This window comes from Herpailurus yagouaroundi, unplaced genomic scaffold, assembly GCF_014898765.1.
Source record: "Herpailurus yagouaroundi ecotype Mexico unplaced genomic scaffold, PumYag 254, whole genome shotgun sequence".
Lineage (NCBI taxonomy): Eukaryota > Metazoa > Chordata > Mammalia > Carnivora > Felidae > Herpailurus > Herpailurus yagouaroundi.
In genome coordinates this window covers 2,666,227-2,688,218 of record NW_024412471.1, presented here as the reverse complement: position 1 = coordinate 2,688,218, position 21,992 = coordinate 2,666,227, and the positions used below count along the sequence as shown (strand labels likewise).

Sequence of the window (21,992 nt, the reverse complement as noted above, 5' to 3'; positions counted from 1 at the left end):
TTCCCTCCTAATATATATCTTGTAAGCACAGTTTCTCTCCACCTCTGCCTCTACTGCTGCCACCTTGATCCAAGCCATCATCATCTCTCACCTAGACTGCTACAAGTAACCTCCCAGCTGCTCTCCCTGCTTGCTCTCTAACCTCTCTGACAATTCACACTGCAGCCAGTGATCTTTGCAAAAACACAAATTTAAAGATGGTTTAATGCAATGCATGATCCTTGACTGGCTTTCCAAAAATAAAAAACTATAAAGATCACTAATGAGACAACTGGGGAAATCTGACTATCAACTATCAACTATAGATAATAGTATTATATGAAGGTTAAATGTCTTGAGTGTAGTAATGGTATTGTGATTATGTAGGGAAATGTCCTTGTTCTCAGAAGATACATGCTGAAGTAGATAGTGGTGCAATGTAAACATTTTTGCAACTAATTCCCAAATGATTCAGCAAAAATAGTAATTATTTCATTATTGTTATTATATACATACAAATTCAAAGAGAGACAAAGCAAGTCAGGTAAAATGTCAGTGAATCTGGATGAAGGGTAAACAGGGTGCTCATTGTACTAATCTTGCAGCTTTTCTGAAAGTTTTTAAAAAAATTTTTAAGGGTAGGGAAAATATATGTCATTATGTTAAATTTCTTGAGTGTGATAAGTTTATTGTGGTTATATAGGGGAATATTCTTGTTTTTAGGAGATATATGTTGGAGTACTTAATGGTGAAATGTCTGCTATCTGCAACTTATTTTCAAGTGGTTCAACCAAAAAAAAAGTATATAAATATATTTTTAAAGTATATAGATATATACAAAGTACTTAAATATATAAGTATATATGTATAAGTATATTATATATATATATGTGTAAAAAATAGTGAAAGGTAGAAGACGTTGCTTTGGATTTTCTGCAGCTTTGACATTTTTCCCGAATTAGAAGTTGGGGAAAATACTTAGGAATATATGGAGATATAATCGATAAAATATTAAAGATACAAAATAAAATACAAATTGAAAGCTTATATATCATCTTGGAAAAAAAAAAAATTCATCCTGTTACAGCCCTGCTTAAAATCTTCATTAGCTTCCCATCGCTCCCAGGAAAAAGACTGGCCCACAAGGCCCAGTATGGTCTAGCCCCTGCCTTCTCCCAGGCAGGCCTTCCTACTTACTTCCCATCGCCATCATCTCTGCCCCGTGGGCTCCAACTACCCCTAAGTACACCTAAAGTAACCACTCCCCCAAAGTTCCCTCTTCTGGCCTTTGCATGTGCAACTACCACAGCCTGACTGCGAGGAGCTGAGATAGGCTTTCGTGCTGTCTCTTCTAGACTGTTACCCTAAAATCTCCTCTGAAGTTTCCTCTGCACCCCCAAGTCTGGGAGACATGACTCCTTGGAATCCTGTTCTCCCAGTCCCATCATAGCACTTAGCACACGGTATTGTAATTGCCTGCTTACTTGCTCATCTTCAGGGTTCTGTACCCTCCTTGAGACAGGGCCTGCTTTATTCAGGACTGGTCTGCGCTCAGTAATTATGTATTCAGTAAATGAAATGGGCTTCCATTTTCTCTTATATAAAATAAAGGAATTCAGCTAGATGACAATAAAATGCAACAAATAACAGCAGTCCCAACTGCGCAGGAATTCCCGGCGGTGGTTTTTTGTTTTGTTTTGTTTTGTTTGTTTGTTTTTTGCATCATTCTGCTTCAAAACCTAAAACCACGAGTTGGGGGAAAAAAAAAAAAAAAATCACAGACTACAATTCCCGTGAGACCTCGGGGCATCACGTGGCGTCTGCCCAGGCTACTATCGCGTAGTCAGAACTCCATTTCCCAGCGTGCCTCAAGACGCGGGGTCCTCATTTCGCCGAGAACTTCAGGAGTCGGGTTTCTGAGCGACGACTGCGGTAGCCAAGGCTGAGTGGAAGGTAGAAAAGGCCCAGCCTGGGGTTCAAAGGGGACCGTGGCTCAACCACAACCCGGAGTTGCACATACCCTACCTTTGCAACCCCCAGCCCACTCCTGCTAAACGTGCCTCTCGGAGGCCCTTCCCAACCCCTGCCCCCCGTCGCTCCTCTGCTGTCCGCGGCTGGAGGCCAACCCTCCCCCCACCGCCCCCCCCGCGTCACCCGGAGGAAAGGGGCGGTGTCTGGAGTCGAGGCGGGCACCCTGCGGGAGCCGGGTGTGGACGTGGGCGGCTGGAGGTGGGAGACGGGGCTCTCACCAGGTGGAAGGCTCAGACCCTCACTGCTCTGGGCCTTGTCTCTGCGTTAGCGGATGCTGAGTGTGCAGCTGGTCGGGCGCCTGTTCGCGATGGCCGGTCGTGTCTGTCTGTCCCGGAGCAGCGCTGGGTTGGGGACTGTCGGTCCCGTCGAGGCAGCCATTCGCACGAAGTTAGAGCAGGCCCTGAACCCCGAGGTGCTGGAGCTGCGCAACGAGAGCGGCGGCCATGCGGTCCCACCGGGCAGCGAGACACATTTCCGCGTGGCGGTGGTGAGCTCTCGCTTTGAGGGACTGAGCCCCTTGCAACGGCATCGGCTGGTCCACGCTGCGCTGTCTGAGGAGCTGGCTGGGCCGGTCCACGCATTGGCCATACAGGCACGGACCCCCGCCCAGTGGAAGGAGAACCCTCAACTGGACGCAAGCCCCCCTTGCTTGGGTGGGAACAAGAAAACTCGCGGAACCCCCTGAGCCCCCAGAGAGGGAAGATTAGGATCCTAATGGTTTGGGAATAAACTACGGGCTTTCTTCCCTTCAATACGGTCTGGTGTTTGTAAGGGACAAGGATCCTTGGGCCCCATTCAGCCAGCACGTACATACATATCCTCTGGAGATAGCAACTCATTTCAGATCAAAGCTTATCCAAGGAAAGAGAATCACTCACCACTGCCCTTGCCCTGGACTATTTAGGAAAAGCTGCCTAGTCGTTTTATGTTAAATTGTGACTAAGGAATCACCAGACCTGATGAGTTGGAAATAATCCTGTACATTAAAAGATAAATTATCATAGGAGATATACTGCTTTGTGTTGATAATGGCCTGTTGAATGAGTGCTACAGATGTTCTTGGGAAAAGATACCTGTAGCCTAGAGTAGGCAAGAAGGGCTTCATTGTGGGGAGTGACCTAATTGGATCTTTAAAGGAAAGCACAGAATTAAACCAGAAAAGAGAGGAAGGATGTTATAAGGAGGGGGAAGAGCTCAAGCAAAAGCATAGAAACTGCAGCCACCGATTGGATGAGGCAGGAGTTATAAGTATATTTGAATTTCCTACTGGGAGAATGTTTGGTTTTCTATCAGCCTACCCATTTCCAAAAGGATTTGCATTTGTTTCTCAGAAATATCCTTTATGAGGCGTGCCTGGGTGCTCAGTTGGTTAAGCACCTGACTCTTGATCTTGGCTCAGGTCGTGATCTCACGGTTTGTGGGTTCGAGCCCTGCGTAGGCCTCCGTGCTAATGGTGCAGAGCCTGCTTGGGATTCTATCTCTCCTCTCTGCCCCTCACCTGCTTGTGCTCTATCTCAAAATAAATAAACTTTAAAAAAGAAAACAGAAAAATCCTTACAAGACAAGTGAAAACACACTAAGGCAGTGAAAAGATAACATGGAATATGAGTATAGAAGATGGAGAAAACTTTGTATAGCCCTTTTTCTTACAAGCCTTCTAAAGTCCTATTTCTGAGGGGAGCTCAAGTGATGTCTAGATAAGTACCTTGATGACCTTAATGTGGCAAGAGAATCTAGATACTAAAGAAAAAGATTAACATACATCATGACCATTTTGAGCTACAGTTTCGACTGCATCTGGTTGGACAATAGGAAGTCATTGAAGAGTTTTGAGGAAGGACATGCCAAAGAGCATTTTGGGGTAAATCCTTCTGGCAGTGATGTGTAAGGAGGTTAGCATAGGAGATTGGAAGCATAGAGAGCAACCAAGAGTGAAAATGGGACCCTGACTTCAAGGTCAGCTGTAGGAATGGAAAGGAAGAAGTTTTGAGAGCTACCATAAAAAGTCAGAAAATGTCTTGATTAGAACAGAAATATGAGGGGCTCCTGGGTGGCTCAGTCAGTTGAGTGTCCAACTTCAGCTAAGGTCATGATCTCGTGGTTTGTGAGTTTGAGCCCCACATAAGGCTCTGTGCTGACAGCTCAGAGCCTGGAGCCTGCTTCAGATTCTGTGTCTCCCTCCCTCTCTGCCCCTTGCCTGCTCACGTCTGTCTCTCAAAAATAAATAAACATTAAAGAAAAAAAAACATGAGGGAGAGTCAAGGGTAACACCCAGGCAGTGATTTCCAGATAGCCTAACATAAGAATTCCCATGGGAGCTTGTTTCAAATGTGGATTCTAGGTCCCCTCTCTTTATTTTTTTTTTATTTTTATTTTTTTTTTAATTTTTTTTTTCAACATTTATTTATTTTGGGGACAGAGAGAGACAGAGCATGAACGGGGGAGGGGCAGAGAGAGGGGGAGACACAGAATCCGAAACAGGCTCCAGGCTCTGAGCTGTCAGCCCAGAGCCCGACGCGGGGCTCGAACTCACGGACCGCGAGATCGTGACCTGGCTGAAGTCGGACGCTTAACCTACTGCGCCACCCAGGCGCCCCGGTCCCCTCTCTTTAAAAAAAGGGGAGGAGGAATTCTGATTCCGCAAGAATGGAATCTGGAATCTATCTTTAAAAGACACACAAGAGGATTTGGAGGAAAGCTGGCTCTATCCTCAAGAAACGCTCATAAATTTTTGTTTTCATTTAGGGTTTTTTTAATTTTATTTTTGTAAATTCTGTTTTATTATGGTGGTAACACAACATAAGGTCTACTCTCAACAGATTTTTAAGAATACAATTCATTATCATTGACTATAGGTACAGTCATACACATCTATAGGGCTTATTCATCTTGCTCAACTGAAACTTCATGCTCTTTGATTAGTAACTCCCCATTTCCTTCTCTTCCCTGCTCCTGGCAACCATCATTCTACTCTTTGATTCTATGAATTTGACTATTTTCAGCTAACTAATAGAATTATTTGGTATTTGACTTTCTGCGACTGGCTTATGTGACTTAATATCCTCATGATTGGTTCATATTATCACATATTGCAGAATTTCCTTTTTAAAAGCTGAATGGCTTTCCATTGTGTATATATACCACATTTTCATTATCAGTTCATCTGCCGATGAACATTTAGGTTATTTCCGTGTCTTAGCTATTGTGAATACTGCTGCAGTGAACGTGGGAGTACTAATGTTGCCAAGATCCTGATTTCAGGTTTTTTTTTTTATGTTATTTTTGAGAGAGAGAGAACGCGAGCAGGGGAGGGGCAGAGAGAGAGGGAGACATAGAATCCAAAGCAGTCTCTGTGCTGATCGCTCAGAGCCTGACGCAGGGCTCAAACTCACAAACCGTGAGATCATGACCTGAGCCGAAGTCTGATGCTTAACCGACTGAGCCACCCAGGCACCCCTGATTTTAGTTCTTTTGATAAATACCCAGAAGTGGGATTGTTGGATCATATGGTAGTTCTATTTTTAATTTTTTGAGTAACCTCCATATTCTTTCGCATAGCAGCTGCATCATGTTGCGTTCCCCCTGTGTACTAGTGTTCCAGTTTCTCCACATCTTCACTAACACCTTTAGTATTTTGTTGTGTTTGGGTTTTTTTTGGGGGGGGGGATAGTTTTTGGTAATAGCCATCCTGACAGGTGTGAAGTGTCTCATTGTGGTTTTGATTTGCGTTTCCCTGATGGTTAGTGGTGTTGAGCATTTTTCCATATACCTGTTGGCTACTTGTGTTCTTCTTTGGAGAAATGTCTATTCAAGTCTTTAGCCCCCTTTTAAAATCAGGTTATTAGTTGTTTTTGCTATCGAGTTGCAGGACATTACTCCAAGTTTTCAAATCCCAGAGACTGAGAAGACCCTCCATCTGTAGAAGTGAAAAGGTCAGGATAAAGTGGCCAATTGAGGAAATAAATATGGTGCATCATATTATTCTGGCTTTCAGTTTGGGGAGAGAGGAATGGCATTTCCATCTCACCACCTTTCCTTCCAAGCAGGCAGAGGATGTAGGTGGAGTGGCAAAGAAGGAGATGTAGCCATTTTGGCTCTTAAGGATTTATTTCCTTTTTATTTTTCATCAATATTTTTCATTTCATTTTTCACATCAACAGAGTTGGGTTTAGGGTGTCCCAGGAGAGCAGGAGAGATGGATGGGTCCCTCCAGGGGGTAGAAGGGAGAAGGCTGCGTCCAGCAAATGAAGGGTGAGGAAAGGGGGTGCACACTCATACACTGGGCACTGGAGAAGGCAGTCCTTTGAGCACAGACACCAAAGAGTTAAACAGTCCCCACCTGGGTCAGTGTTACAAAATGTGGGGGAGTGACTATAGGGTGGGGGCACCAGACGCAGCATGAGGAAGATGAATTTGGATTTTTCGTTGTTGTTTTCACTTTTTTTCCTTTTCACTTTTTTTTTTTTTAACGTTTTACAAACAGCTAAAAACTACAACACATCACAGCTACAGTGGAGGGCAGGAGGGCACCAAAGAAAGCAGCCACACAGAGTGGGGTGGGGCAAGGGCAGCTTAACCTACAGGGGGTATCTTGTAGAAAGGGTGAGACAGGGAAACTGAGGCTTCTGGTCCCACATTAGGGGTCCCTGGCTTATTGTCTAACCTTCTTCCCCCTTCAGAGGAGTCCCTGGGAGGGCCCCTGCCTCCTGCCCCTGCCCCAGCTCCTTGTGCTTTTTGATCTGCTGGTTTGACCATATGCCTGGTTTCTTTCCCTCCCCTGCTACCCTGCGTGTGAGGGGACAGGTTGGGGGTGGGAGGGCAGCTGTGCTGTCCCTGTCTGTGCTATAGTGGGTGGAGCCTCTCACTCCAGAGGCCTGTGCTTCTTGAGGGAGGGGAGGATTTGGACCTTGTCAGGTGCCCTCAGGTCTCTCTAGACTGTGGGACTCTTATCCTAGCCTGGCCTGGGGCACCTCCCTCCCAGGCCTGGCACAAAAATAAGATTAGGGGAGGTACTGTGGGAGGCAGAGTAGTGTGTGTGTCCACTGAGATTATCCTTGGCTGTATCTTAGGACAGTATGGTGACACCCCGCCCCACGGCACATACACACACGTACATAAGTGTTACACATGCATTCACACACACAGTCCTGCTGAGCTGCCTCAGAACTTAATGTATAAATAAATAAGAATCAGAAAGCTAATTTAATAAAATTCAGGCTTCTTACTTATAGCCCAAATTGAGGGGAAAGTGGAGGCCAGGGGGCTGAGGTTTATTGCTACTCCCCCAGCATCCAACAGGTGTGAGAGGGCACCTGCGGCCTTTCTGACTCTTAAGTTCTTTTGGTCCATGGACTACACCAAGCCCCAGCTCCCAGCATAACCACATGCCCATGGTTTCACCAGGGCCTAGGCAGAGGGAATGAGGGGGAGGGCAGGAAGCCTGTGCTGGAGCCCCTGGAGCCAGGAAGAGCTAGGGCCCCTCACTAACACTGGGGGAGAAGGGTGTGCACGTCAAGGGGTGGGGAGTAGAGCTGCATCCCAAAACTGGGATGAAGGAGCCTTCCCTGTATCCCTGCCCACGGGGTCACACACATGCATACGCACACACACATGGCTAAGACACTGAACACAGGGGCGTGGGGAGTGGGGACTCTGGGGCCAGGATGGCAGGGCAGGGAGGGAAAAGGAGGAGCTGTTGGTCTCACAGTGTGCCTGCCACCCTCAAAGGCCCTGAGGCCCTCTCACTGCAGCACCTGCCCCCGGGTCTCAGGCAGCTTCAGGGCCAGAGAACTACCGAGGGCAAGGGCAGCTGAGGCAAACAGGATGGGGGCAGCCTTGGTGATTCCCACAAAGGATGTGAAGATGCTGATCCCCAGCACAGCTGCCAGCTTACAGAGGGCATTCAGGAAGCCGAAGGCTGTGGTCCTGCTCAGGAGACCCCCAGTGCAGTGCAAAGGGGAGACAAAGGAAGAAGCATAGGAGGGTTTGCAGGGGACAGGTGAGTAGGTGGGAAAGTGAAGGAGAGATGGCAGGCAGTGTGCAAAAGGGAGATGAAGGATGGAAAGATCAGAGAGGTGAGGCATGTACATCAGGGAATACAGATTGGGAGGCAAAGGGAAAAGAAGACCAAAAAATTAGGTTAATAGTTCAGGCTGCAAGGAGTGAATACAAAAGCTACCAGCTCTTAGAGCAGAAACTCAATGGGAAAGTATATCCTGTTAACCCTATGGATGATTTCCCATTCAGCCGCCTCCTCACCCCACTTTCCCACCGCCGCCGTGTAGGCCCTAAATCGGCTGCCCTGCCCCCACGACACTCCAACTACCTCTTGTCCGAGGGGTAGAGTTCAACAGTCAACACGTCCAGCGCGTTCCAGGATGCAATGCTGACCCCCCCAAAAAGGCAGAGCAGAGCGATCATGGCTGACTCGCTGTTCCCAAAAGACAGGAAGAAGCAGGAGACACAGGACATCACGCTGGAGCCAGCTAGAGCCAGGAAATGAGGGAGTGGCATGAACCTGGCCAAGTGATGCTCATCCACAACCCACCCTGTGCCCTCAAACTAGGTTTGAGGGAAGCCCAAGATGAGATCTTTTTCCCAGAGTACTCAAAAGGAAGGCGCTTCACCCATCCCTATCCTTCCTTATAATTATATTTTTATTGATAATATCAGTAACAACCATTTCTTCAATGACAGCTATGGGTCAAGCAGCTTGATGCTTTATATGCATTGATCTAATACATCAACCCAATGGGGTAGGTACTATCATCACCCCCGTTTTGCAGATGTCACAGCTGGGCTCATAAAGTAACTTGGCCAAGGTTAAGTGGTGGAGCTGAGATTCAACACCCATAACCTCAAAGCCGGTGCACTTGCTAATCTGTCTACCTCCTTTTTCCCCCAGAGAAACTTCCAGGTCAGGCCCCACCCCATCTTGCAGCCAAGACCTAAGCAGAAGACACGAGAGCGAGAACCTTCTCTAGCTAAGCTATTCCTTCAGAATAAGGTAAGAAGCCTGTTGACAGCCTCACCCTGCTCCCCAGCCCCCTTATCAGTTCTGACACACCACCACCCACCCACCCCCTTACCAAGCATTCGGAGCCTGCCAATCTTGTCCATGAGCAGGGCAGACACGATATTCCCAGGAAGTACAGCCAGCGTCCCCAGGAAACTGACAAAGTACACCATGTAGGCGCCTTCACCAGTCCCTGTCACGTCTAGTGGGCAGCCCTCCTTGTTGTGCAGGAACGTGCTGTTCACCAGACGGCTGTTCACGAACTTGTACTCAAACAGGTCTGTGGGCAAAAACCAAGACAGGAAGGCAGTCATGGCAAATGTGAGAGGGAGGGGGAAGCTGCTACTGCTTATGGCTCAGGACTCTGCCTTTGTGGGGTTAGTTGCGGCGGGGGGGGGGGGGGGGGGGGGGGGCTCTCAAAACTGCTCAGGGCCTTCATTGTAAAACATCAAATAATATCACCATAGGAGCTAGAAATCTTTACAGCAGAAAATGACCATAGTCTGTGAAATGAAACAGTGGGACTGGCTGTTTCCAAGTTTTCTCGTTAATAATCTTTGCTTCTTATTCATTCTTTTGGTCTGCCCTAGCTGACTATAAGCAGTAGCAGTGCCATGGGTTTAGGAAAAATTACCAAGAAAAATATTAAAAATCATTAAAAGCCCTTTCCATTATTTTTCCCTGCAAGTTGGGAAAAACTCACCCAGTGCTCCATTAGGGGTGGGAACCTCAGTCTAGCTGGCAAAGTAGCATTTCATGTGCATGTAGTTTGAGAATCGCTGTTTTAAAAAACCGGACTAATGTAATGATTCGCAACCTTTTACCCAGAAAATATTCCTTTTTTTTGTTGTTGTTTTTCCCCTGAAGGCCCTGTTTGAATGAGTTTTGCCCACTTCAAAAGTACGCTGATAACAATGCAGATTTGCTTTAATTCCAGCTCAAAGGTAAAGAAACTTGATGTTTTTGCCAGATATTCTTAAAACTATTACAGAAAAATGTTCAGTGTCCGTTCAGTTTTTGGAATTATTGGTGGTAGATAATAGGCCCCCACACCACTTTCCTACAGGGCCCCAGAGAGCTCAGTTTGTGAACCCTGAACTAGGGAGTGAGGAACGTTCCTTCTCCCCTCTTCAAGGTCCACTCAACCCTTTGGTCCGACAGGCACCAGCCAAGGCATCTTACCAGTATTATAGAATACAGTGTTGATGAATGTGCAGTTGCGGAAGAATGTGTTGCTCGAAGTGACATCCTCAAAATAACACTCCTCAAATAGGGAATCCTCAAAGGACACTGACTTCAGACGTAGCCCAATGAACCTGTAAGGCCAGGATGATGAGAAACACTTCCCCCTTACCCTCATACCCTCCTCCAAGACTCACTCCCTTGGAATTGAGGAGAAACCACAGGTATTTACTCCCAAAGACCCTGTCTAAAAAACTCCCAGACCCATGCAAGAGACAAGGGGTAGAAGGAACAGGGAAGAAGTGAAATGTAAGCGTCCCCACGTACTTGTCATTGAAGTACTGTCCCCCTCTGTGGATCTGATTCTCCAGAGTGAAGTTAAAGGTCACATGCTCTACATGCTCCCCAGAGAACAGTTTGGTGCGGGCTTCGTAGTCCACCGCCTGGAGGTGGCGGATCATGTCAGGAAACCAGACAGTCAGGCCATAGTAGCTGAAGAGTCAAGCGCGATGGAATCAGATGGGCTCACGATTAGAACCAGAGGGTCCAGAATGAGGGGGTGGAGAGTCAGGACCTTGCTTGCCTCTCCAGTCTCATCCCTCAGCACTCCTCCCTTCATTGCTGTTGGTCTCAGGGACTTCAGGTTCTTCTGCCCACCCACTGTACTCTCATCTCCCAGCCATTTGTTCCTCCATTGGCCTAACAGTCTCCCTGCCACCACCCCACCCCAGACTGTCTAACCTCCGTTCATCCCTCAGGACTTAGATCCCCACTGCCCCCACACACCTCCTCACCTGAATGACATGGTGAACCACACACCCATCATCATCAGAGTGATGCGTCGATATTCTGGACCAAAACAGGAGAGGAAATTCCCCCAAACCTAGGTGGAACAAAACAAAGTCAGATAGCAGCTGTACTGACTTCTAACACTCCCACCCCAGTTCCCCCACTTTCTCCCGTCCCCCTTCCCTTCAGTTCACCCCACAAACAGGCCTTTGTCTCCGCCTCTCCCACTCCCTTCCCTCTCTTCACCACACCGTCCTTCATTACCTGCCCTCCCAGGCTCAGGGCCCGGACCCCCCAGCGCTGGTACCAGGTCCCTGTGTCTGACTGGATTTCAATCAACTCATCCTCCTGATGAATTGTCTTAATGTGAGTTACCTGGGGTCAAGAGAAGCGGTTAGCAGTCACATAGTCTATTTCCCAACCCCATCCAGGGGCTTCAGTTTCAAAACAGTAGCAAAATGGCAGCAGGGGGTGGATGCGATACTCTGAGAGAGGACATTGAGGGAGAATGTGGTGGGAGATGTCTAGGGAAGCATGGGGTGGTATCCAGAGAGGGGCTGGGTGGGGCTGGGGCTTGAGGGCCTTGGAGGTTGAGGGGAGGGGCTCTGGCTTACTGAGAAGACTCGCTCAGGATGTCCCTTGGCTCGCATGTTGGTGTCATGAACCTGCTTCAGCACCATCCAGGCCTCATCATGCTTCCCGTTCTAGAGCCACAGATACAATTCCCACCTCCAGGTTAGCTCCTCCCTGACCCAGGGTAATAGACCCCCTTCCTCCAGTGTGGCTTCTGTAGTCACAGGACACAAAAAGTCTCCCACCCCTACCTCTGACCTGTGGGTGTGTACATCACCCACAATTAAAGAGCCCCAAGCAGGGGTACAGCAAAATGTAATAAGACTTGAGCAAGCGTAGGGGGAGTCCAGGAGACAGCTACAACTACAGGTCCTAGGGATCCCCTGGAACAATGGAAAGAGAAAACTGAAGACAAGGGAATTGCTGGCAAGGGGCAGGGAGGTTGTCAGAGGAGGGACAGCATCCTAAGCTTCTGGACCAAGATCTACTTGGAGGGGGAAGAAGCACAGGGTGGGAACTTCTCTTGAGTGATAAAGTCAGGGGCAGAGCGCCCACCTGCAACATCTTAAACCACCCATGGTTGGGCAGGTACCCTGGTTTCTCCACCCACAGAGCCCCTCTGGAGATACAATGTAAGAAAAAGGAAGCAAGATAAAGTCCCCAGGAGTATGGGCCCTGTGAGGGTCCCACAAACTAAACCCACCGTGAGTGTTTGAGCACAGAGCCCCCTGCTGCCCCTCCCCCAGCCTACCCCTGGCCCCATTCACCTCCAGGAAGAAGCGGGGGCTCTCAGGCTGTGTGGTCAGAGCTCCGATGGCAAACACAGAAGGGAAGGCGCAGACGAGGACAAAAACCCTCCAGCTGTGGAACTGGTAAGCAGACCCCATCTGAAAGCTCCACCCTGGCAGGGATAGTCACAGCATCAGAAAGGCCAGAGGCTGGGGGCTCCCACCACTGGGCACACAGGAGAAGAGGGAGAGAGGCTGGGGTGCATTCCCCGGGGACTGCCTACCGTAGTGGGGGATGATGGCCCAGGCCATAGCAGCTGCATACACTCCACCAATCATCCAAAACATGCAGAGCCAGCTCAAATGCTCCCCACGTTTCTCCTGGGCCAGAAACTCCGAGAAATAAGAGAAGACAATGGGGATGGACCCTCCAATCCTGGGGAGCATTGTGAGAATTCAGCATTAGAAAATGGCCCTATTTCCGATCCCCTGCCCCAGTGCTCTGGATCCCCAAGTGCCTTTCATCTTCCACACCTTGTTAAAGAGACTTCTCACACAGTGCCCTATACACTCCCTCACCACCAGCTGTTATGCACCCATCCTCAGGACCCTGGGGAACAGGCAGGGAGGTCTGAGGGGAAGGGAAGGAACAAACATTGAACCTTGAAGATGGCTACTGAGTTGCAAGAGACAGAAGATGATTACAGAAAAGAGGGAAAATCCCCACAGGAAAAAGCTAGGCAAAGAGGAGTCCGAGGGCAGGGATGCGGGAGCAGGCCAGAAAAGAGCTTGCAGACAGGGCAAAGGATGCACGCAGACGGCTCAGGGAGTGTGGGAGTGTGGTGGGTCAACGCGTCACATTTCTGGCAGCTGTGGGTGTTAACAGAAAGGTCTGCTGTCAAATGCAGGAAAGATGGAGACTCGGAAGGGGATAACTCCGGGGTTCACAGGCACCCAGGGGTACAGCTGAGACCCACCAGGCCTCTCGTCATGGAGCCAGGCTCAGAATGGAACTGGAGGGTGGGGTGGAGGACTCAGGAGTGGACGAGACATGGAATGGTGCTCTGGGCAGGCGGTAGGTGGGTCCAGGACAGGGGGGAGCTGGCCTAAAGACGGTAGGAGAAAGGAGTTCATTCATTCCATTCATACATATTTGAGATGCATCTGGTGTGCCTGGCACTGTGCTGGGTTCTGGAAACATAACGGCGACAAAGGCACAGTCCTCCCTCAGGACTGCCTCCAGGGGCTTAGGAGGTGGCCACTCACCCAACCCCAGAAAGGAGGCGGCAGAAGAGGAAAGTGCCATAACCCTGGACGAAAGATGAGAAAAAGGCGAAGACGCTGTTGACTGAGAGCGAGATGAGCAGACATTGCCTCCGACCCAGCCGATCAGCCAGACCTCCCCAGAGAAAGGCTCCCACCATCATGCCCAGGTAGACTATAAGGCCTGCAGGGAGGGAAACAGAGACAGCAGAGGTATGAGCAGACACGCCTCAGTTCGCTCACTTTTTGAGCATTAAATGAGCTAGAGCTGCAGCAGAATGGATTGAGGAGCTGGAAGACTTCTAGGATAGGTAAGTCTACCCAGAGATGAGAGCAAGTGAGAGTTCTGTCTTTGCTCACGGAATGTCATCTCTGCAGACCAGAGATTCAAAGGCAGGAATGCAGACATGGGAGACCCCCAGAATTCTTTCTCTTCCTCCTGCTCTCTTGCTTGCTCTCATCTCTCATTGTGTCTCTGTCTCTCTGTCTCTGTCTCTCTCACACACACACAACACACCCCCATCTCTGGCTTGCCTAGAAGGAGTAATGGATCTACCCAAATTCCCAGACCTTCCCAGGGTCCCCTCTCCCTCCCTGCCTTGACGTCCTGAAAGCAGCAGGAGAGATCTCCTGTGTCCCTAGGAAAGCACCTCCATTTCTTCAGTCCCCGCCCCCTACAAAATCCCCCCCACAGAACCCGTGCTTTACTCCCCCAGCTCCAATGCTTCTGGTCCTAAAACTCTCCTGTTCCTTATTTCCTTCCTACATTCAGAGTTGGAATAACTCTAAAAATCAATCTACTCCAAACTCTGCATTTTACCCATGCTTCAGCCAAGCCCCAAGGAGTGGGGATCTCCCCAACATCTCATGGCAACTTGGGAGCAGTGCAAGACCAAGAGACCTTTTGTGGGTGAGTCCAGGCGGTTTCCTCCCCCAGGGTCCACATCAGGAAGAGCCATTAGAGACCACTCACTGGCCCTTGAACACTCCCAAGGCTTGCCAAGAGCAAGCATGGCCAATTTCTCTGGCTGAAGGCAGACCTGGGCTTCCTCCCCGATCCCCACCCTACTAAACTGACTCCTCGTTTAAACTAGGGAGTTTGGACACTGACTTCTTGTTTCCCTGATCAGGGAAAAGGAACAAGATGACAGAAGGGAAGTCTCTGAAGAAACACCCAACAGGGGCCCATCCCACCATGGCCACCTCCTGCAGAACTAACTAAGCAGACCACCACCCAGCCACTGCCCCAAGCCCCAGCCCAGCTGCCCTTCCCCAAGCCTCTCTTGCACAAACAACCTCACTGTGACCCAACCCCAAGAGAAGGGTTTGTGAGGGATGAGCATGCAGAGGAACTCCATGCCCTCTGGGGACATTTTGGGATTGGGGTCCTAGGGAGCGGTAAGGACGGGTTCTCAGGAGCAGAGGTTTTTCTAGAGTTTGGGGCAGGACAGGGCTGGAGGGCCCCCCAGTGTGTCTTACCTAGCATGCCTTTGTTGGAGTCCGACAGGCACATGTCTTTCTCGGCGCTAGGCAGCACAAAGCCCACCACAAAGACCTCGACACCATCAGCCATCAGTGCCAGACCAAGCACGAAATAGAGTGTCCACTGGAAGCGGCCATGGCCACACTCCCGTAGGATGGCTTCATACTGCTGAGCCAGTTCTTCCCGTTCTTTCCGCCGCTGTGCCTCCCCCCGGCCACCAGGGGGGCCCTCCCCATCGCCCAAGCCCCCCCTTACTCCAGCCAGGGGAGCCCCATCAGCCATCCGCTCGCCTTTGCCCCCAGACTCTGCCCTGGGGATGCCCTGATATTCCCCCTCGTAGATCTCGTCATCCTCGTCGTGGCCTTCAGTAGCATCACTAGATGCACCACCTTCTTCCTCATCCTGGGCTCCTTCCCCACGGTAATAGCCATCAGCAGGGGCAGGGTAGTCATCATCATCCTCCTCCTCCTCAAAGCGGGAGTAGGATCTGCGGGAATATTCGTCCTGGACTCTGTCCAGGCCCTTTACCACCTTCTTGGCCGCATGCTTCTTGACTTCCTTGGCAATGTCTTTGGCCCCACGGATGAAAGCTGCCCGGTCTCTGAAGCCTTCTTCCATGATGGGTCTTTGGGAATGCTTCACTAGACTCCTCCACTCCCTGCTCAAGGACTTGTGAAGTCAGAAAGATTTCTTCCCCCAGTTACTCAGATGAAGTGGATTCAAGTATCTCTGGGCACAGAATAGGAGCAAATAGGACCTGGCCAGTGAGTGTGTAGGAAGGGAAAGGAGGGAGAGGAGTTCTGGCCAGTTCAGTTGGATACATGGGGAAGGGAAAAGGGGAACAGCAGAATGGGAAGGGGAGGGGGAGCTAGGTTGTGCAAGCTAAGATGGGGAGCCAGGATAACTCAGGAAAGGCCGCCTACTTCTCTTCAAGAAGCCTCTTGAGATCTAGAAAATATAAGGGGGGGGGGGGGGAAGGAGGTGGTGAGGCCTAAAATGGTAAAGAAAGCCAATACAGAGCCCCAACCAAGACCATGTGATACGGATGGTCTCCTTGCTTCAAGCCTGCACACAGTTAAAAAGGGATGCCTACCTGGGCCAGCTGTGGATCATTCAGTATAAATCCCCTCACTTTGACCTTGGAGATCAGGCCTATGAGATATGCTCCAGAGTCACGGTCACCTATCTAGAGCCCTCCTTCTGATCCCCTGCCCCACATCAAGATCAGACCCCTTGCTTTACCACCAAGAAACCATAATTCTCTGTTTTAGTCTGGTCTGGCTTGCTTACTGGGGGAAGAGCTGGGGGGAGAATGCGTAAAAGGAGAATCAAGTCCTCCAGCCTGTGACTTCAGTCCACTGATGGCATCTCAAATGGGGCTCTCGGGGTCCTCCCCTCAGGTTCCCACAAGGAAGGGTTTTCTCAGTGGGTGAAAATTCCCTTCCAGGGTCAGACAGACTTGGGTTTGACTTCTTGCTTCAGCACTTACTAGCTAAGTGACCTCGGCCATCTCCCCATACAGCCAGGCCTCAGTATCTTCTTATTTAAGAAGGGGAAAGTAAGGATTAAATGACATAATGTGTATAACTCCTTACCATAGTACCTAGCACATAAAAAGCGATTAAGAAATGTTGGTTATTGCTCTTTGTGATAATAATAATACAGTGCGATCCCCTCTACTCCCTCACAAGACCCCAGAACAAAAGCCACGTCTGGATGCCTATGAGGATAAGGAGCAGAAAGGGATACTGGCAAGGGAAAGCTGGTTCAGTGCAAAGCACATGACAGTTAGGTGACCTAAGTTAAAATCCCAGCTCTGTCACTTACTTGCTAACTGCTCTTGGGCAAATTATTTAATTTCCCTCAACCTCAGTGTCCTTATATTTAAACTGGGGGTAATAATCTTTAGTTTTCTGAGTCCACAAGAGAATCCAACCTCACAGTAGATATTCTATAAATTAGTTTCCTTCCTTCCTATTAGACTGAAAAAAATGTGAAAGAAACAGGAAGCAGCAAGGGAAGAGTAGGGGTCATACTTGGATGCTGTTGTCCAGTATCCTCCCAAAACAGAGTCCCAAGACCTCTCTGTGTTCAAATTAGTTCCAGCAGATGGGCCCACATTGTCTCCCTCCAGACAAAGAAGGGAAGACTCAAAAAAAGGGAAACCTGGAACCTCAGGTCATGGAGAAGAGGTGATGTCTGGCTCCTGCCACCTTCCTTCAGGACATCATCCATGAGCCCCTTCCCTGGTGGGGGCAGGAACAGAAATGGCTGATCAAATACATACTTTTTCAGCATTGGGGGCTAAGGTCTATAGCTACACCTCCTTTCTCCAGGGCCTTCTTTCCTAATCCCCCTTAATCCTTTCTGCTCCTCCTCCAGGAGTCAAGGAAAAAGGAGTCCACAAATACCGCACTGCGTAGGAGGCCAGTATAGAATGAAGGGGGCCTTGGGCCTCCCCCCCAAAAAAGACATCCTCCAGAGGGAAACATAGAACACCCCCCACCCCTTCATTCAGAGAAGCAGAAGAAGTAGGACTAGATTCTGATCAGAGATCATTCCCCTAAAAATATCCTGCCTCCTGTTCCCACCCATCCAGGGCCTTCATTAAATGTCACACGCACACACGGTAGCCCTGGTAGAAGGGGTAAGTAATGCTACATGGCTCAGAGAGAAGCACTGGCAAGCATAGCCTTAGCCCCTCAGGCCAGATGTAAGCAGTGGACCACAATGACCCAAACCAGTGACCCCTGTGTCACCTTCTTTTCTTTATGGTTCAAGGCCCAAACCCACCCCCATGCAAGAGAGGAAAGTGGAATCCCCCCACTGCATGGCCATTTGCTTTCCTCTCCTTTCCTTCCCATCTAGGATCTCCCCCCGGCTCCCCAAATCCTGAAGGAGACAAATAGACCCATCAGGAACCACATCCTGTGTTTATCAACACTGTTTACCCCTGAGAGGTGCATGGAGGGTAGATAAGGCTCCCAGAGCCACAGCAGGATAGGATGTCTTAACAGCCAGCTCCCCCAGGGCCAATGAGCCAGGAGGTCAGAAGGGAGAGAAAGAAGACAAATTCTTTGAGTTGGTGAGGAAGTGGTGCTATTTTTAGCCCCCAAAGCAGCACAGGGTGGCTAAGCCTGTGGGAGAGAGATGGGGCTTGGAGAGGTGGAGGTTATAGGAGACAAGACTCCGGGTTACACGGCCCTTTAAGGTTGGCCGGCTCCACCTGACCGGAAAAATGTGCCAGGGAGATTTTCCTGCAGAAGGGGGGGAGGGGCTCCTGAGCAGATGCTTCCCTTCAGGAGGACTCACTCTGCCCTGGATTATAGGAGGGTCCAGAAGCCCCTACCCCCAATCAAAGTCCCTGACTTTGGGGGTCACCCGGATTCCCCAACCCTCCCTAGCCCAGGTGGCAAGGTCATTAAGAAGCAGTCACTTGTCAAAACAACCACGGAGAGGGGGGAGGGTAACAGGAAGCGGGGTGTGCTGGAGCACCGCTCCCTGTGACAGCTGGGTGACTGAGCCTCAGCCCCCCACCCAGGACGCCCAAGGCTGCACCTCTCCTCCCTACATCCTACCGCAAGGGTTAGGAAGATGGAGCATTCACAGTTCGGAGGGGGAAAAAGGTGTCAGCTGAAAATGCACACAACAGAGGAACACAGGGGCAGGGAGACAGGGAGAGACCTCCACAAGCAAAGGCAAGAGACCGCCCCTACCAGCATTTGCCGCGACAGCCCCCAGCATCCCCCACCCCGTCTCGCCTCTGCTCTGGCATAACAGGAGCCCCTAGAATTGACTGAATCCATTCTCGGAGTGTCTTCCCCCGCTTAGTCCTGCCTCTGGGCAGGAGCCCATCATCACTCAACACCCCTTCCCCCCCCCCCGGGGCACCGCCCCCCTCCCCCCCCCCCCCCCCCGCCCCGCTACGCGTGCCCCCGACCTTGGTCGTTTACCATCTCTCTACCCAGCATTTCCATTCTTCCTTTCCCTTCCCTCCCTCCTTCACCTGCCCTTCCTCCACTGCCCCCCACCCCCGCCCAAGTGCAGGGGAGCAGACTGAGGCAGCATCCATTCTCTGGCCCCAGCCAAGGTCACTTATGGCGGGGGTGGGGGGCGTGCAAGGTGAGGAGGGCATTGGACTTCGAGGGAACCCTACCTCACCTAAATCCTCCTCCCCCCCAAACCTGTCAATATCTGAGAGCGTACTAGGGACTTGGCTAAGGTAAAGAAAAACACCCTTATTCCATATATATATTCTGATCAGCACAGCAACTTAATTAAATGTCCTTTCAAACCACCACCGGCCCCCTCACCCCTAAAGCAGGGACGGTCACCCTCCCCACAAGCAAAGCATCGGAGGATAAAATGGCAGCAAGGCAAGGCAAGGATGCTTCTGCCCCGGGTGGGGTGGAGGTAAGAGACTTGAGAGAGGGGTCTCACCTGGGCTGGGTGCCCCCGGGTAAGGCAGTCCCGGGTGAGGGCGGGGGTCCCGGCCGCGGGGCTGGCGGCAGCGTCGACTGCTCCGGGTACCAGGGGAAGCGGCAATGCAGACCTGCCCCCCCCCCACACTCCCCACGCTCCGGCCCCGCCTCCGCCCGCCTCCTCCCTCCCCCCAACCCCCCAGCTCCACCGAGCACCGGGAGAGACCATTGTTGGGGGGGGGTGGGGAGCGGCAGAAGAAAAGAGGATGGGGAGGGCCTCAGGGCACCGGGGAGCAACGATGAAGCAGCAGAGGGGACTGTCACAGGCACAGCTGGAGATAACACACACAGCCCTTCCCAGCCCGTTCCGAATAAAAGATGAAAGGAACTAAGGCAAGAATACTGTCAGGGAGACAAGTGGGAAGGCAGAAAGGGAGGTGGGGAACGAGGCAGACCCTTTCTCAGCGCCCCATCCCTAGTAGGGCAGGACTCACAAATTTGAGGGCTTCTCTGCCTCCAAAGCACCCTCCTTTTTCCCTTTCTCCTCTACTCCCAGCCAAACCTCTTTCCCACAGCCCTCTTCCGGATCCAGAGTGCTCAGAATCCGAATTTACCTGGCCATTTTAGAGAACGCCGGAATAACAAAGTTTTTAATCCTGAACTGTCAAGAGGTGAGACTCCTGGATCCCTGCCATCTTTTTCCAGAACCAGAAACAGTCCTGGTTATTTACTGCCAGTGCAGACCTCCCATCCTCCATTCAGTTGGTAGCAGCAGAGGTGAGTGGGGGACGAAGCTGAGCAGGATTTACAGACCTTACCTTCTATTAATTTGCTCCAATGACTCAAAGAGGGACTCCCTCCCTCAATGCTCTATCCAATTTCTTTTACTACACACACACACACACACACACACACACACACACACACCTGCTTCTGGGGCAGGAAGGATTGAACTAGTTTCAGTTCTTTGCTTTGCCCCTGTACCAACAACCTGGGCTCAGAGATCCAAGACATCCCGCTAGGTGATTGACCCTGCTTCAGAGGTGAGGGGAGCTGGGTGGTTTGGGGATATACATACTGAATGTGTCTCCCTATTCTAGGTAAGGGCTTAGGGTACTCTGGACAGTGCACTGACCTGGGTTCTCACTTCCATAAGCTGTGGGCTCAAGTTCTCTGCCTCTCTCTACCTCAGTTTTCTCATCTGGAGAGTGCCAGGCTTGCACTAGAGGCTGTATCAGCTCCCTTTCGGATTTAATAGTGTGTGATTCTACTTTGATAAAAATGGAGGCTTCAGAATGCTGGAATATGTTACATGAAGAGGCCTGGTGGGCCGCATCCCAAGAGAGCTCGCAGGTGGCATTTGCAGTGTTGAATTTACCACTAACTTTTAGACTTGTTTCAGTCTAAAAACAAGAAACCAGTTCAAAAGGCAAAGTGTTTATTTCATATCACAGAATTGCAATTCAGGGCACATAGTTTAGGTTGAAACCCAAATAGTGTCCCAATTACAGGAAGTGGGCTCAGGGTTTTTATTGAGGAAAAAGAGGAAGATTAGGTAAGTTTTTTAAAAAGAGGTTCATCGGTGCTGATGAGCTGGGCTAGATTTGTACTTCCTTGACTGGTCGGGAGAAGTGGTGACCAGGCAAAAGTTCACTTTTTTCAAAGAAGATTTTCTCATTCTCGTGGACATCTTGGAATATTGGCAATTCGGCCCAAGTTCGAACGTTTAGAAAACAAGATGTGCAAGGAATTTCCTCTGAAATGGCTGTTCTGACTTAATTATTAAAAAAAAAAAAAAAAGGCTATACTTACGTCATTTCTCATAGGGATGTGGGCCTGGGTTTCACAGACTTCAAAACTACATCTTGGAAATACCTGTTTGTGCCAACGAAGTTTACACTTTACTGAAACATAAAGCCATAATACATACGTATTCATTTACCATGAGAAATCTTCCGTTGCTCAGACTCACGTCCAGCGCATTCTCTTCTTTAAGCCAAATCAGAATCAGAATGTCAACATATAGATGCACAATGACATTAACCGAACAGGAATATTTTTATCTTTAATGGCATCTGGCCATCCCCAGGAAGGAGCTGTGCCAATGGGTTCAGAAAACTCTTCTTGGCTACAGTTCTCCACTCCCCTCTCTATGTATGGGCAGCCTTGCCAATCCTCCTGGACTATTCTCATTCTGTTGGCTAAAGCACTCTTTCCAGGATGGTACTTGGAAAGGCTATGCCTGTGTGAGCCTCAGCGACTCTCCCTTCACTAGATTTCCATTGCTGACCCCTCTTCAGGTTGATACATTCTTTATTTAAATATGTTAATATTTTCAATTAGGTTACAGCCAAGCCCTGCTGGCAGGGAGCCGGTTTTTCTCTTTAAGGTGACTTTGCATACTCTCCACTTATCCCTTACTTGCTAAAATAGAAATCTTGTAATCTTAGAGAGAAAGGTTGTATATGTTTTTCCAATGCTGAGGAAAGACTTCATCATTTTTTCCAGGAACCACAGACCCTTGCAGC

General features: G+C 49.8%; 2 protein-coding genes across 5 annotated transcripts; one reads left to right on the top strand and one right to left on the bottom strand.

Moving 5' to 3' along the window:
* Positions 1-1,823: 1,823 nt before the first annotated feature.
* BOLA1 (bolA family member 1) lies at positions 1,824-10,032 on the top strand. Of its 2 annotated transcripts, XM_040461136.1 has the most exons (4): positions 1,824-1,932; positions 2,279-2,497; positions 8,915-9,016; positions 9,893-10,032. In XM_040461136.1, exons 2-4 carry the CDS (start codon positions 2,282-2,284, stop codon positions 9,905-9,907), a joined length of 333 nt encoding a protein of 110 aa, XP_040317070.1. In that variant the 5' UTR covers positions 1,824-1,932; positions 2,279-2,281; the 3' UTR covers positions 9,908-10,032. The 2 variants fall into 2 exon arrangements, with proteins under 2 accessions (XP_040317070.1, XP_040317069.1); XM_040461135.1 differs by lacking the exons at positions 8,915-9,016; positions 9,893-10,032 and having other exon boundaries at positions 2,279-3,020.
* On the bottom strand, positions 6,099-20,185 carry SV2A (synaptic vesicle glycoprotein 2A). 3 transcript variants are annotated; one of them, XM_040461132.1, is made up of 13 exons: positions 20,079-20,185; positions 15,040-15,991; positions 13,564-13,744; positions 12,582-12,733; positions 12,337-12,470; positions 11,611-11,700; positions 11,261-11,371; positions 11,002-11,090; positions 10,535-10,699; positions 10,208-10,341; positions 9,099-9,305; positions 8,336-8,495; positions 6,099-7,935 (listed from the first exon to the last, which is right to left on the bottom strand). In XM_040461132.1, exons 2-13 carry the CDS (start codon positions 15,659-15,661, stop codon positions 7,752-7,754), a joined length of 2,229 nt encoding a protein of 742 aa, XP_040317066.1. In that variant the 5' UTR covers positions 15,662-15,991; positions 20,079-20,185; the 3' UTR covers positions 6,099-7,751. The 3 variants fall into 3 exon arrangements, with proteins under 3 accessions (XP_040317066.1, XP_040317065.1, XP_040317067.1); XM_040461131.1 differs by lacking the exon at positions 20,079-20,185 and adding an exon at positions 19,484-19,596; XM_040461133.1 differs by lacking the exon at positions 20,079-20,185 and adding an exon at positions 16,137-16,159.
* Positions 20,186-21,992: the final 1,807 nt, after the last annotated feature.

What these genes read in the sequence shown, in the direction of transcription:
- BOLA1 (XM_040461135.1), top strand. Translation starts at nt 2,282, where the DNA reads ATGCTGAGTGTGCAGCTGGTCGGGCGCCTGTTCGCGATGGCCGGTCGT.
- SV2A (XM_040461132.1), bottom strand. Translation starts at nt 15,661, where the DNA reads ATGGAAGAAGGCTTCAGAGACCGGGCAGCTTTCATCCGTGGGGCCAAA. An exon ending in GGCCATCATCCCCCACTACG is followed by an intron (nt 12,471 to 12,581) that starts GTAGGCAGTCCC and finishes TATCCCTGCCAG; the next exon opens with GGTGGAGCTTTCAGATGGGG. An exon ending in ATCCTGAGCGAGTCTTCTCA is followed by an intron (nt 11,372 to 11,610) that starts GTAAGCCAGAGC and finishes TCTTGACCCCAG; the next exon opens with GTAACTCACATTAAGACAAT.